Raw genomic sequence first — 14,735 nt, forward strand, 5'->3', positions numbered from 1 at the left:
ACAGTATTGATTTTCATGTTCTGCCTAAAATAGAGGTTGCAACATTTTTGTACTTTCTTTGGAGCTGAGATTGCAAGGGCTTATGGAGCCATGTAATTCTTATGGTATCCCAAGGAAGAAATAAATTACACAGGATTTGTACTCGATGTCTTAAGCCCTTCAAGCACTTCTGTTGCCCTTCTTAACGTAATTTGGCATGTTGTAAATTATGCAGATACTGAATATAGTGGCACAATAAGTTTTCTTTTAATATTTTAATTCAATTATTATATTTGACTGTTTTGTGGTTTGTTCCCCCCCCCCAATAGGTGCAGGCAAAACACCGACTTTAGGAGGAGGATTCCACGCCAATCTGGGAAAGGAGTCACGAGCACAAACTCTACAGAATGGTACTTGCAAGCTTTAGTCTTGTTGATATGACTTTTTTTTATTAATATGGTTGATTACAAATAATTTTTAATTTTGAATGTGACCTCAAAACCTTGGCAGGCCTCTCGTTGTTCAGTAGACAAATCTGCCTAGTGCTGATCTTGGTGTGCTCTCGTTTGGTTGTTATACCTGATTTATGAGGTCAGGTATCTGGCTGACAAAGGGTAATGGCACCTGACAATACTATTGTAGTTTAAAAGGGCTTTTTCAAGGTTGACATGCCCATTGCACATTTTTATTATCTGTTAACCTATTGTGGCTTTTTATTTTATCAGTTTTCAGGGTTCTTGAAATGCTTTATGCATGTTTATTTTTAAGTATAATTGTTCAAACGCTGTGGTTTTTGTGCAGTATAATGTGAGATAATACATATATTTATGCACACTTTATAGTAATCACGTGCTTAATATGACTGTTGAACAGAGAGGGGAAAAATGGAACAAAGATTTTAGTGTCCAGAGGATATTTGGATAAATATTCTTATTACATGCTATACATTTTAATTGAATTCTATATAATCCACACACTTTAAGGAGAGTGGATAAAAACACCTTTTATTCCAAAACCAGAATGGTCTTCCAGTTTCAATTGCTGTTACTCATATCGATGGACAGGAGTTGTCATTTTTGGCTAATTAATACTTTCGTCTCATGACTCTTGGAGATGACAGCTGATGGACTGTCATATCAAAGACTCAGAAGCTGACAAGGGACCAAAATAACCAAGGGATGTGGATGGGTTTTACTGATATGGTGCTCATATTGGGGGGGATATTTTAGATAAATGTATTTTCCTAATTTAAGTCTTACACTTGCAACTCAAACACAGAAAATGTTACCTGGTATTATGCCTGCATAGGTATACAAAGGATAAGATTGATCTGATATTATGTCTCCATCAGAATAGAAAGATTAAGATTGATCTGTGTTGTTGAAATATAGGCAGGTTGCTTTACTTAGCATTATTCAGCTGATTTATGTACAGATTGTTTTATATACAGAATGTTTTATTCAGCTGCTTGTACTGACCAGTATTAAGCTCTCCGTGTTTGTCCTCACTTTGTGTGAGCTAGTTTCAGTGTCAGGTCCAAAGTTACTATCTTACGAGTTTTAAAAATGCTTCTGTAACATGTAACCTCTATAAGCAGTGGAATAAAACCACTAGAATATCTTTTACAGTTAGTGAAGTTTGTCTTTAAATGAAGGCACTTTAATCAAAACTGTAACTTTGTACAGACCTTGTAAAAAAAAAAAAAAAAAAAAAAAATTGGCTTGTGGTGCATAAGCACTGCCCAGTTCCTTCTCTTTAATTGTAGAAAAGTAAAATGCTGAGAGGAGAAAATGCTGTCCTATTGTTTCTTGGAGTGTTTGAATTCTTCAAAAGCCCTTTTGGTTATGCTGAAAGGTAATCGCAATTAAAGACAGTGTAGGCGTTTTTCTGGAATCTACACTTGGCTTCTTTCTTGCATGAGTGTTTGCTGGGGAATATGTCTGAGCATCTTTTTCCCCACAGCTTTTGTGCGTGGGGCCCCCCCCTAATCATACACGATGATTCTGACTTGGCTAAAGTCTGTCAGCATCATATACAAGAAGTTATAGTTGCTTTAAATGAAATTATGTCCCAAACAGTTTTGAAATGGGAAAATAATGTCTTTTTACCTATACCTGTCTGAGGCTCTTTATGGGTTTTCTCCTCTTTTTTGTGGCTATCCTTTATATAAGAAAAAAGTATTTGGTCTTTGATTTCTGTGACCAACCTGCATTTGTCATGCTGCCAATCTGTCTCTGGGAAAGTTCATTTCAATGAGCTAAGTGATGTTCTTGCTCAGTCCCAGGCATGACAACAGCATCTGATATTTCAGGTAGAGCAATTGGTGTTTGAAAGGCTTTTCTTTCCGCTGCTGCATAATGAGCTAGTTGTCTGCTGCATTTAATCACACTTTTAGCTTTACATAGTTTTTAATTGCAAATTGAGCTGTGGCAGTGAACTTACAAAATCTCACCCTGTCACTGTGTGCCCATGATCATGGCTTTTTTTGTGAAATTATGTTAATAACCATTGTGCTTAGACTTGAAAGTGTAGCAAGGTAAATGAACTTACTGCATATATTTTAAAGAAAAAATATGGGGTTGTTCATTGAGTGGAACTGAAGGGCACTGATAGTTGACTGTATTAAAAATGAACAGTTCTTGGAGTGCTGTGCTGTCTGATCAGAAAAATGCTGAGCTACTTATTTATTTATTTGCTAGTACTACTACGTTTGCATTTCCAAAGTTAACTCTGGTTGCAAATGAACTGCTGAAATGAGCTCCTGTGGGGATGCTGGTGTAGCACAGCTTGTGAGCATGCTTCAGGAGGCCTACGCCTGCATCCTCCTGATGGCTCTTAGGTCAAGGCTCTGTGCTATCTTCAGTAGTGTAAGCACATGATTTTCTCCTATGTGGTGCTCTATACCAGCTATTGCTGAAGGAAAGAACCAGACTCTGGAAAGCAGGGATGGGCGGCAGAGCCCAGATTGCTCTGGAGGTGGTCCCCAGCGTATTTGAGAGCAGCTGAGAGCATGTGTGTGTGTGGTCTTGGGAGCACTGGCAGGTCTCGCACTGTGCCTGGTCTGCTTGCCAGCAACCTGCAGGCTTGACGTGATGCGGGGAAAAGTCCAGCAATGGAGCAGGGACTTGGTGTTTGTGTGTGTGTTTTTTTTTTTTTTTTTAAAAAACCCTCCCCCTGCTTTCCCTCCCCTCCCCCATGTAGTTTGGGCCAAATTCTCCCTTGTTGTAATGTCTGTCTTTTCAGGGGAGGTGAAAGGGAGGTGATCTGGGCTCACTGTCTCTTCTTTAATCCCTAGCAAAGCAGCTGGGGTTGGCTGAACATATGATGCTGCTTTTTTGAGGCTGTTAATGAAAGGATGTTTAGAATTAGATGAAAACCAGTTTTTCTTTACCTAAAGTAATAATTTTACTTTTTTTTTCCTTTTCCTCCATTCTAACGTGAAGAAATGCAGAAGTAAAATCTCCCAGCAACTGCTCAACAGTTCTGGACTCTTCTACAAAATCATTGTTTTGTGCATTGGTGTTTTTATATATATGTGTGTATATATGTACACACACACATATTTATATATGGTCTAAACAAAGCCATGGGCAAACTCTGAAGGTTTTATAGTTTCCAGGTTTGTATAAGAATGTCTAATACACAGAACTAGTCTCCCTTATCACACATGCCTTTGCTGTATGTTTCCTCGCTATTTATAATGCGATGGTACGTGGCAGTTCATAGACTCTGCCTTTCTTTGCTGAAACAGCTGATGTTTGTGGGTGTTCGTTTGGGAATTGGCTGCTTATAAAAACTGGAGTCTTGTTTACACTAGCTAAAATATTTATGCTGGAAAGACCTAATACTGTTGTGTTTGTTCATAATCAGTTTGGTTTTCAGTGTGCAGTACTGTGCTAATTGAGTGTGCTAAGTTCCACAAGTTCAACAAGCTCAGGTCCACAAAATGCTTTGTATCTGTTCAGATAGAGCTTATTTTTGTAGTAAAAATCTGAACATATGTGAGATGATGTGAAGAGTTGTTTCAACTTTGTTTTAAAGTTTTTGACAAAATAGCCAAACAGTACTGTTTTTGTGAGAAAGAAGAATTATGAATAAAATATGAGCTCAGAGAGCGGACCCTTTGACAAGACTTCTTCCTCTGTTGTCCGACCCTCTTCTAATTGCCACGGTATTGCCCAACTTGTATGGCTACTTACAGGGCTGAAATGCAGAGTTCTGTCTCTTTAAATCTATTTTACAGCTCTGCGCTGCATTACATAAACTCTCTAAATAGCTGGTTTATTCTTGTTTCCTTGCAGGCAATCTGCTCTCACTATATCCATGTCAGAGTCGTAGTTACAAGGGAGTTGTTCTTGACTTGGAGCTCTGATGCTTTCAATAGTCTTCAGTGGCCAAAAAGAAAAGGAAGAGGGAAAGGAAGGTCAATGGCATGATTATAACTTGAAAGCTTCAGTTGCAGATATTCAAATTTGGTTTAAACTAAGTTTGAAGATTGCAGCTGCATCTAGCTTAATCCAATTCCTGAACTGTTGTGCTGTGTTTTTAATCATTTCTTTAAATGAATGCGTGTTTTCCCTCAGTCCTCTTAAATACCAAAACATAGCTAACAGTATTTTAATGCTAAATGGGAAAGCATTTCTGAAGATGTTCTCTAATGCATTTTTGATTGTTTACATTTAAACTATTTGCTTAATTCTTTAGCCTTCGTTGTCATCACTAATTTCATAGCTGGTTTATTACAAGTGATTATGGAGGGCTCTACTTCCTGCCAGAACTCTACAGTGTGAATTAGACCAGGACAATTTATTATATGTGTGAAGAACAGAAGTATCCAGAGAAACAGAGAACACTATCTAACAAAACTAAAACAACAAGGGAGGAGAGGATAGTAGAATCTTAGAATAATTTAGATTAGTCCACAGAGTGGTGGTTTTGAAGTTGCATTAAGCTGCTTAGGGCCTAGTGCAGGTGAGCTTTGGGTATTCCCAAGGAAGGATATGATACAGTCTCCCTGGACAACCTGTTTTCTAATGCTTGACCACCCTCTCTGTGAAGAATTTTTTCCTTGTATCTAGTCGAAACTTATTTTGATGAAATGTGACTCTTGCCTCTTGTCCTTTTGCTGTCCATCTCTGACGATTCTGGCTCCAGTCTTCTTTATAACCTCCAGCTGAGTAGCTGAAGACACCAACGAGACCTCCCCCTTAGCTTTCTTGTATTAAGACTGAGCAAATTCAGCTCTCAGCCTCACACCATGTGCTCTGGTCTCCTAATCATTTTAGCAGCTCTCTGCTGGACTTGTTCCAATATGTCAGTGCCTTGTCTTTGCAGAGGAGTCCTGAACTGGACAAAGTACTCTAAACATAGTCTCACAAGTGCTGAACAGGGGATAATAATCACTTCCCTTGACCTGCTGGCTACAGTCTTAGTAATGCAGTTCCAGGATGCAGTTAGCCTTCATCACTGCAATTGGGTGCTGCTGAGTCATGTTCATCTTTTTGTCCATGAGGAATCTAGATGCTTTTCTGCAAAGCTACTCCCTAGACAAACAGTCCCCAGCCTGTATTGTTCCGTGAAGTTCTTCTGTCCCAGGTGCAAAAAAAAAAAAAAAAAATGCATTTGCCTTGTTGAACCTCTGTCAGGCCATTTCTGCAGCATCTTAAGATTCTTCTGAATAGTGGCTCTGCCCATCACCATATTGACCACTGTCCCAATGTCGTGTTGTCTTCAGACTGGCAAAGGGAACCTCCTGTCCCATTGTCCATGTTGTTAATAAAGGCATTAAACAATATTGACCTTGGTATCAATTCTACTCGTAAATCTGATGGTTAAAGTGCTGACCACTACCCTTTGAACCTTGCCAGTTTTTCAGCTGACTTGCAGTTTACCTGTCTAGTCTGTATCCCCTCAATTTGGCTACTAGGGTATCAAGGGAGAAAGATGAAATGGGGTGAGGGAAGAGCAGTGGTTACTCTACCTTGACTGCAGTGTGGCTTTTATTGCAGTCAGGCATGATCTGCCCTCATTAAATTTGTGCTGGCAGTTCCCAGTAACCTTCTTACCTTTTGTGTGTCTGGAAGTGGTTTCCAGGTAGATCTGTTCCATAGCCTTCCAACAGGCTGAGGGGAGGCTGACTGGCCTCTAGTGGCCTACTTCCCACTCTGGAAAAAAAGCCTGATGCTTGCTGCCTTCTAGTCCCCTGATTCCTACAACTTCTTAAAGACTGCAAAGGTGCCTCTTTTGCCCAGCTCCCTTGGCATTCTCAGATATATCCCATCCAGTCCAATTGACTTGTGTACGTAGACTTCACTTAAATGAGCCCTTGCTCAGTCTTTCTCTACCATAGGTAATGCTTCATTTCCTCCAAACTCACATAGAGAGACCTGTGAGACCTGAAAACACATTGCAACAGAAGACCAAAAAGACTCATGAGCTGCTATAAAGCCAAGCTGCCACACGTCCTGCCTGCTCAGCTTCCTGCACATCAACATGGAGTGTCCTTGTGCTTTGGGGAGACTGTACTTGAAGACTGACCAGTCCTCCGGGCCCCTGTGGCCTTCATGGCAGTACCTCAAAGGGTCCTGCTTACCACTTTTCTGAACAAACTGAAGCCTGCCCTGTGAAATCCAGGGTTGTCATTATGCTAACCATCTTTCTCACACCCCTCAAGAACTTAAACTTTATCCTCTCAGGGTTGCTGTAACCAAGCCTGCCATCAAACTTTACATTCTCCACTACTTCTTCCTTTCTAGAGAATGGTAGATGTATCATAGTGCTTCTCCTACTTGACCTGTTCCTGATATGTTCTAGAAGTCCAGGGTATTGCTTGTGCCCCACTATGATTCCCTTCTAGCAGATGCTGGGATGGTTACAGTTCACCATGAGAACAAGGACATCTTCCTGCTGTCTAAAGAAGGCTTCATCTTCAAGATCAGGTGGTTTATAGCAGGTGCTCATGATGGTGTTTACTTCGGCCTTTCCTCTCATCCAGACCCAAGGCCTGTCACTTGTTTTTTCAGTGGAGCTTCACACATTCGAAGTGTTCATTTGTGTAAAATGAGTTCCCCTATCACCTTTCCTGTCTGTCTTGTGGAGTCTCTAACCATCCCTCTCATGATTCCAGTCATGTGAGCTGTTTGACCATGTATCTGTGACCCCCCCCACTGAATTTGTAGTTTTGCAGCTGTGGATAGGCTTTGAATTCTTCTAGATTGTTTCTTTTGCTGGGTGCAATGTTTGACTTCCTCCTTTATCAACTCCTGTCTCTGGCTTTGATTTCAATAACAAAACTTCTAGTCTAGTCTCTGCCATCTTTTTTGTCCTTCTTGCTTTCATTTCTGTTTCAATAGAAGCTAATCCTAATCCTCTCATCTCCACCTTCAGTTAGTACCCCACTGGGTTTTCTCTTGTTGTCTTTTAAAGTAACCATTGCTTAAAGTTCTTTTTTTCTGGTTTTGTCTTGTATCCTCCTACATTTCTTTACTCACTAAGGCTCTGAAAAACTTCCTCTTCTAGCCAGACCATTGTTTCAGTTCTACCTTCTATGATTAGTCTACTGCCTTGTTCCTTATGAGTCCTTTGTTATCATTAATAGCTTATGTCTCATTCATTTCCTTCATATTTCCATTTGATGTGTTAACTTTCTCCATCTCTCCTTGAAGGAGGATAAGGGGGATCTTCCCCTTTTCGTTTGAGATGATATTACATGTTCTTTGTGTGTGGGTGTGTTTTGTTGGGGTGGGTTTTTTTCGGTTGTTGCTTGAAGTGCAACCTTTTCCTTTGGTAAACTTCATTCTGAACATCTCTTTCATCTAGTCCCATGTCATGGCTTGAGCTAGGGTGGCAAAGTTTAGATGTCTGTGAGTTTGTCATCCTGAACTTCTTTCAGGGTCTTTGCATAGAGGCAGGCAGATTTAGGGTGTGATTAAATTAATCTGAAAGGAAGTCAAATGACTCATTCTCTTAAGTGTCTGTTTCTCTTCACTCACTGAAAGGAAGTCTAGATTGACTAAACTCAGATGCTCATCCCTGAAGATAAGGGTGATGAATCCTAGGCTTTTGTGTCTGAGTTTGTGTATCTTCTTGTTGACACAGACTTAACATGGCCAAAACTACTGAATTGCATCCTACTGTTCTGCCCTCTTGCATGTTAACAAGTTCAAGCTTTCTCCCTTAGAGGCCACTCACAGCTTTCCTTCCTCCTGTCTTGTAGATCCATCCTCTCCAGCATCTGCTAAAACATGGATGCATCCTAGCTATAACACTCACATATTTATTTCTTGCACAAGTGTCTCTTGACTTTCATTGCTCTTCCTCTGTGATCAGAACATGCTCCAGAGCCAGGAAGGCAAAGAAGTTGTGATCTGGGATGTTAAATCTTTGGTACCTTATTATCTTCATCAAAGAATTTTAAAAGGAGTGTTATTTTCCCAATCAGTTTGCCCTTTTGCATTTGTGATCACTGTTACATACCACATAATGGTTCAACAGGGAACTTTTTGGGTGTTACTAGGCTGTTGTGTTTGTGTTCCAGCCTGCTGGACCTCTGTGCTTCTGAGGCTTGCTTGAGTGTCAGTAGGTACGGGCTTTCCTGGTCCTCTGCTTTGATGCAGGCTCTGGTAAGTCACAGAATCATACGCCACAGCTCAGATACTTGAGTCCCTGATGGCCGACCTTCAGTGTATCTCAATAGCTTACAGACCTTTCTTAGAACTTCAACTTTCAGGGTTTGCAAGCAACTTCACTAATCAGCAGACTTGAAGAGACAGACAAACCACTTATTTAAGAAAAACAAAAACCACCTCAGATTGGATGATCTGGGACAACCTTTTGATTATGCATTGATTAATTAAGTTACTACTTGAGTTCAGATTTGAAAATTTTTATTGTTTTAAGCCTTGGCTGTCTTTGCGTTTTGGTAGGGAATGGTGAATAAAGTACCTGTCTTAAAGATGCTTTTGATGCTCTGCTTGTCCTTACAGTGACAGTATCAGAGAGGAAGAATCCATGTCTCCTTTAATGAGATTTGTTACATTTCTAATGAAGAGGATCTGGGATCCTTTAAGTAAAGAGTAGAGTATCTGCTGGAGGTAATATAATGGTAGGATTTTGCCAAGAGACTGACAGACAGCTTAAATCTTTGAGCACAGCATCCCACCCGGTTGAAATATATGAATCAAGATTTGCTGGTCTGTTTTATTATGTTCCTGTGTTTGCTTAGCCAGAAAAGGGAAAAACTAAGGAATTTTAAAAGTGCCTTTTCTAGAGGTGTTGGTTCAGTCTTTATGTGGACTCAGGTCGATCTCTGTTGTTAGTTACTTTTTCTTTTAATTTTGAAGATTGTCCTTGAAATTGAAAAAATAGAAAAAAATGCAGTCTTAATCAAATGAGTTGACATGACTCTGTGTTAACTAATAACAAAAAACATTTGTGTGTTCAGCTGCTTTGAATTGGCCTGTTTGTGACTCAAGTTAAAGATGTTTTTCATGATTCCTTTGCTCTGTCTCCTCTCCTGTCTCTGCTCTGTCTCTTAGTTTATTAGCTAGCTGTGGGCAAGAAAACTGTTGTGCCAGGGAAGCACAAATCTCTGCTTCATTTTGAGAACAAAAGAAGTGCCTTCTAAAATTCTGCGTACTTGTCAAATTTCTTGCTTGGATATTAAAGTTTTGGTCCTGCGTATCTTAAAATTTCTCCCTGTTAACTGACAGTTTCTATGTGACATAGAGTAGTACAATATATATTATGTTTCTAGAATTCACAGATGGAGATTTATCTCCCTACAGCCTTGTGTAAGTAATTGGAACCTGTCATTTCTCTTGAGAGCAATCCTTTCCTTAAAGACAGTTCACCTAGTGGGCTAATGTTTTTAAAACATTCGCTTTTTATAGTACCATTCACAAGGAGATGAACTTGAATATTAATAGGTCTGCCTGCCTTCTTATACAGTGGTGCAGAAAACAGGCAACTGCCTCTCTGCTCCTTCCTCCCCCTCTAGTAATGTCTATAAAATTCTGGGCTAGTAATCTGCCTCTTCTAACAAGCTTCTGAAATAAAACACTTTAGTTTTGGGATGTTGTTAGACAAGCTTAAAATATACTTCAGGTAACATAACTTTGGTTTAAGTTCCATGTAGCTGCTGTTCTTGTTTTGATAACGGAAAATACGTATGCCACGGATAGGGCACAAGACTGTCTTTTAAACATTCCAACATGAGTTTTGAAGTGTTTATGTAATTTTACAGGCACTATGTTTCAAAACCTGAGAGGTAGAACGTTGTTGTTTTTTTTAATGCTGTGTTCTCTGATTTCATGTGTTGAAAGTGCCTTCTTGTTTTGCTCTATGAAATAAATTGGAGAGCTGGTGATGTGACAGTGCAGGGAAGCTTTCCCTAAGCCTGAAGGTCTGCACGTGTGATTTGTTGGTGGAGCTATTGCAGTTTTCTTGGAAGATGACTTTTCTTAATGGCCACAGCATTAAACTTCAGGATGCTCTATAGGATTAACAAATAACAAAAAATTTAGTACCTGTATACACTGTTTTTATAAGGAAGACTATAATTGATTTGCTTGCGTTCTTGCAGACCTGTTTGTACTCATTTCACCTGCATTTTGCAGCTGGACATGAGTTAGCCGTGATCCCAAGCTACCTTCATCTCGTTGTGGCTGATGGTCTTGGAGGAACCAGCATGTATCTGTTGGTGGGTATACAGGTGGCATCAGCTCAAGTGTGCCTGCAAAAGGATGTGCAGGCACATTGTATTCCTGTTGTAGGGCTGTAAAAACACCTGCCCAGGCACATCTGGCACCGTATCTGTCATCTGTCCAGGGGTAGCTGAGGGAGCGATATCAGAACAGTGCACGTGCTGATGCTTCTCCACGACATTATCACCTCATATCCACCTTGTGCAGAAGTGTGTTTGTAGCTTCGATTGTCATTGTTGCCTTCCGGGTTGTGTGATGTGTGGACAAGTGCTGCTGTTGCATATTTTACTCAAAAGGCACTCAGGCAAAGGCTTTGACTCCCGCTCAATGCCATTGGTACAACAGTCTTTCTTGGGAAAATGCAGTGTACTGGTGAAGACCCAAATGTAAACGTAGGTATTAAATACAAATGAATAGAAACCACAGGGTTCTGTACCAGGTATGAAATGTGTGTTCAGTGGGAGGGTCCTGTGTCTAATACAGCCACACCAACTAATTTATCAGCACACTGACCTATGCCACCCCTGCTCAAAAAAAGAAACCAACAAAAAACTCAAAACCAAACCCTGGTATCAGCCCAAACCAGAACAGCTCTGTGCACACATGCAGGTTATTTTTAACTGGGATGATTGATGTGCTGGGATTTGCTGCGCTCCCAAGTAGGTAGTTGTGTCAGCCCAGAGAGCTGATGCACTGCAGTGTGCGGGTGGGAATGAGATGTTGTGTAAGGGGTCGGGATCTCCTTTGAGTGGTATTGCGATCAGAAGCCTTCGTCTCGTAGAGCTGCAGCTCTGGACTCCAGTTCCATGATAAGCATCTCTAACGGCAAAGCCAGTTTGATCACAGCCTTTCCCATCTCTCAGCTGCCCTTTCCCATTCCCCTCATCCAAATATGCTGAGCCTTAGCTTAAGCAATGTGTCTGTTTTACCAGTACAGTGAAAAGATCTGGGTCTCACAAGCAAAATGAAAAAATAAAAAGAACCAACCCCTATTTTTTTTTTTTTTTCCTTTTCCTATTTCCCTTTGATCGTTTCACTCCTCCACATGCCACCACAGAGTGGAGGAGGGAATGGATGACGTAGAGATGAGCAGGAGCCTCTTAAACCAGCTTTACAGCAGGGGAGCCTGAATGCAGGACTGTATTATGAGCTTTTTTTTTTAAAAAAAAAAAAAATTTTTTTAAACATATTTATAACCTGCTGTCCTGTTACGTTTAGTCCTGCACAGTCAGAGTGAAGGAAGGTGTTTTCTGTTCTTTTGGCTTGACTTAATATGAGTGGGAAGCTTTTTAGAAATGTTCTGTTCATTGACTGCTGCTAGCAGATGGATGCTCTCTGCTTGAAGTGCCTCAGGCCTTTATATCTTCCATTTTCTCCCCCTTCCTCCTCCCAGCACACACCCTGGAGTGCGCAGGCTGTGCTAATTTGGTCGCAACTTAAAAAGGAGTGATGAAAAAATGCTCAACTCTAATAGAATTCTTGTTGCTCGCAATGTCTTCAGGGAGTACTTTTTCATTTCAGGATCCCTAAGGTTTTTACCAGCAAAGTGTATTAGATGTTCTGCAATACTTTGCTGGAACAGCAGTAAAATTCTTAATGGTAGGACCAAAATGCTAATTCTGTTTATATATTAATCAGTTCTGAACATACAGTATACATGACACCCAGTTTGATTTTTTCAAGTGATTTTAATAACCTAGGCTTGACTGTTTCTGCGGTTGCCTTTCCATCTCTATGAACTACAAACCAAACATTTAAGCAAACAGTTCATTAACCTAGTATGTTAAAACATTTGAAGAAATTACTGAATTTTACTAAACTGGCTGTTGCTGTGTCTAGAGTTTTTGCCATTTACTGGTAGAAGTTGGCTGATGCTAGCTCTGAGGAGTTTGATTATTTTTTTTAACAGAATCACAAAATGTTACTGTTTACTGGTACAAATTGCATGTATTTTTAATGGAAAAAATGCCAAATTATACACAACCAGAATTAAAATCTGTTCTCTGCTGATTACTATGCCTTTAGTGTCTTAAAAATACTGTACAACTTTGCTCACCAGGTGGTGCTGTTACACACTGCTTAAAACACTTTTTGAAAGTAAGTTTAAATTCTGCCATTGTCATTGTTATTCAACTGTAATTTCATGGGAGGAGTGGTGAGAAAGAGAATTTCTTTCTTTAATCATGTCTTTAAAGTAGAACTTTCCTGAAAATTTTGGGTTTGCTCTTCTGCTAGCTGCTCAGCATGGAATTTCCCACACATAGTTTATGACCATCTCTGATGTAAAAATGGTCTATGGGATAATTTAGGAGGTTGGACGCTGGGTGTATGGGATCATATCTAGGCTCTAGCCTATGTGATTCCTTCTTGGGTGATGAGTTTATGAAGGCTTGCATTAAGTAATGAAGGAGGATAACATGCAGGTACTGCATGTTTTATCAAAGGTGGAAGGTTGAAGAGTGATGTCTCCTCATAAGCTGAAGATAACATAAACTGAACATTCATTTCATGAATGACATTTACTTTAACCTTGCAAGAACTTCAGCCTGCTCTGGAAGGAGGCTCTTTACCAAAAAAAAAAAAAATACAGGCTCCTAACACGCAGCTTCTTTTTAATGTCTTCGATAAACGTAATCATCTTCCCCTTATTTAGAAAAAAAACTTTAGATGATACATAAAAAATAAAGTCATTTTTTCCCCTCAACAGTTATACAGTAATTAAAGTTGTAAAGTAAGTTGCTTTTTTCCCAAGGCTTTGCAGAACTGGCTATTTATGGATAAGCTGTGGAATGGGAAATAATGAGTTTAAAGTTGCAAACTGTTCCTTTTAGATGAAGATCTTTTTTTTCCCCTCTTTGTACTCAAATAATTTTGGACAATAAAGACAACTAAGTACTAGTCTGCCTAGACTAAGTACTGTCAACCATGCAGGTAGAAATGAAGGAAGTTTAAGTAGTTGCGGGAGGGGGGAAGAGTTGTCAAATACATTCCTCTCCTGAAGGCAGTAATTATTGCTATAATTTTAGATGTAACTTCCTACATTGAGAATGTGACACTTGAAAAATGAGTTGTTTCCATGTTTTTTTTTAACTTTGTTTTCTAATAGAAATTCTAAGCAAATGACACTTATTAAGTAGAGGCAGAAGTGCAGCCTGGTCTCCTCTAACCCAGGCTCCATTGTGGGTAAGGACTGCCAGCAGTGTGGCAAGGAGTTGGGTTCAGCACACTTAAACCTGGTTTTGAGCTATGCTGTTTAGACCTACTTTGGATGTCAGCGGGAGCTGTGTTTGCTGGGCTCCCAAATTTGTCCAGAATCCCAAATATGTACCTACAAGTCTGGCTTTAATCACCTAGATTTAAAACCTTCCTGCTGTTCTAACAAAGCTGTCCCAAATAAACACAGCATAAATGAAGTGAAAAGGTAATTTATTACTTAGCTGTTTCAGGTAATTTCAGATGATTCCTGCATTTTCAACCCATACAAACAATACAAAAATCAAACATGGATCTTTCTTCAAAGAAAGGTCGTTAGTACTGGATGCAACAAAACAAGTGGCTCTTTATATTAAAATGCGTGACTCCCTAAGAAATTATATTATGCTAATGAGCATATAAATGATTTTTAAATAAAATCAATTAGGAATGGGATGTTTAGAAGAAAGCTGTATTCTTTCTGTATGTGTTCTAAAACCACACAGCTGATTAGTAGTACTTTGGGGTAGTATATTATGAAATGCATAATATTAAGAAAGCAGTTTAGGATCCTAGTTCCAGTTTCTGGGGTTATATACAGAGCAGGGTTCATGTACAGGAATTAGATGCACATTTTCTCCTGTATGATTGGCATTCTAGAGGGAATGTGTAAGAATATATCGTACGTTATGTATTTATATACCTTTATATTGTACCTTAGATGTGCTGTTTGACTGCTTTTATAAATCAATATTCAGAGAAAGCATTCCATGCATTTTTTTATGGTAGGAATTATGAAGTTAGTATTGCTACAAAGGGAGCTGTGTAAGGTTTAGTAGTTTGCACTTTGCTTTGTAGTCC

At 39.6% G+C, this 14,735-nt stretch overlaps 1 protein-coding gene across 1 annotated transcript in view; it reads left to right on the forward strand.

Annotated features, from left to right (window-relative positions):
- The window catches only part of BRF1 (BRF1 general transcription factor IIIB subunit), a 181,262-nt gene that overhangs the window by 13,681 nt on the left and 152,846 nt on the right, over positions 1–14,735 (forward strand). The window contains exon 2 of the mRNA XM_074869047.1: positions 309–389. Within this exon, the coding sequence (XP_074725148.1) occupies positions 309–389 (81 nt within the window). The remainder of the gene's footprint in view (positions 1–308; positions 390–14,735) is intronic.

Source organism: Strix uralensis, chromosome 4, assembly GCF_047716275.1.
Source record: "Strix uralensis isolate ZFMK-TIS-50842 chromosome 4, bStrUra1, whole genome shotgun sequence".
Classification (NCBI taxonomy): Eukaryota; Metazoa; Chordata; class Aves; order Strigiformes; family Strigidae; genus Strix; species Strix uralensis.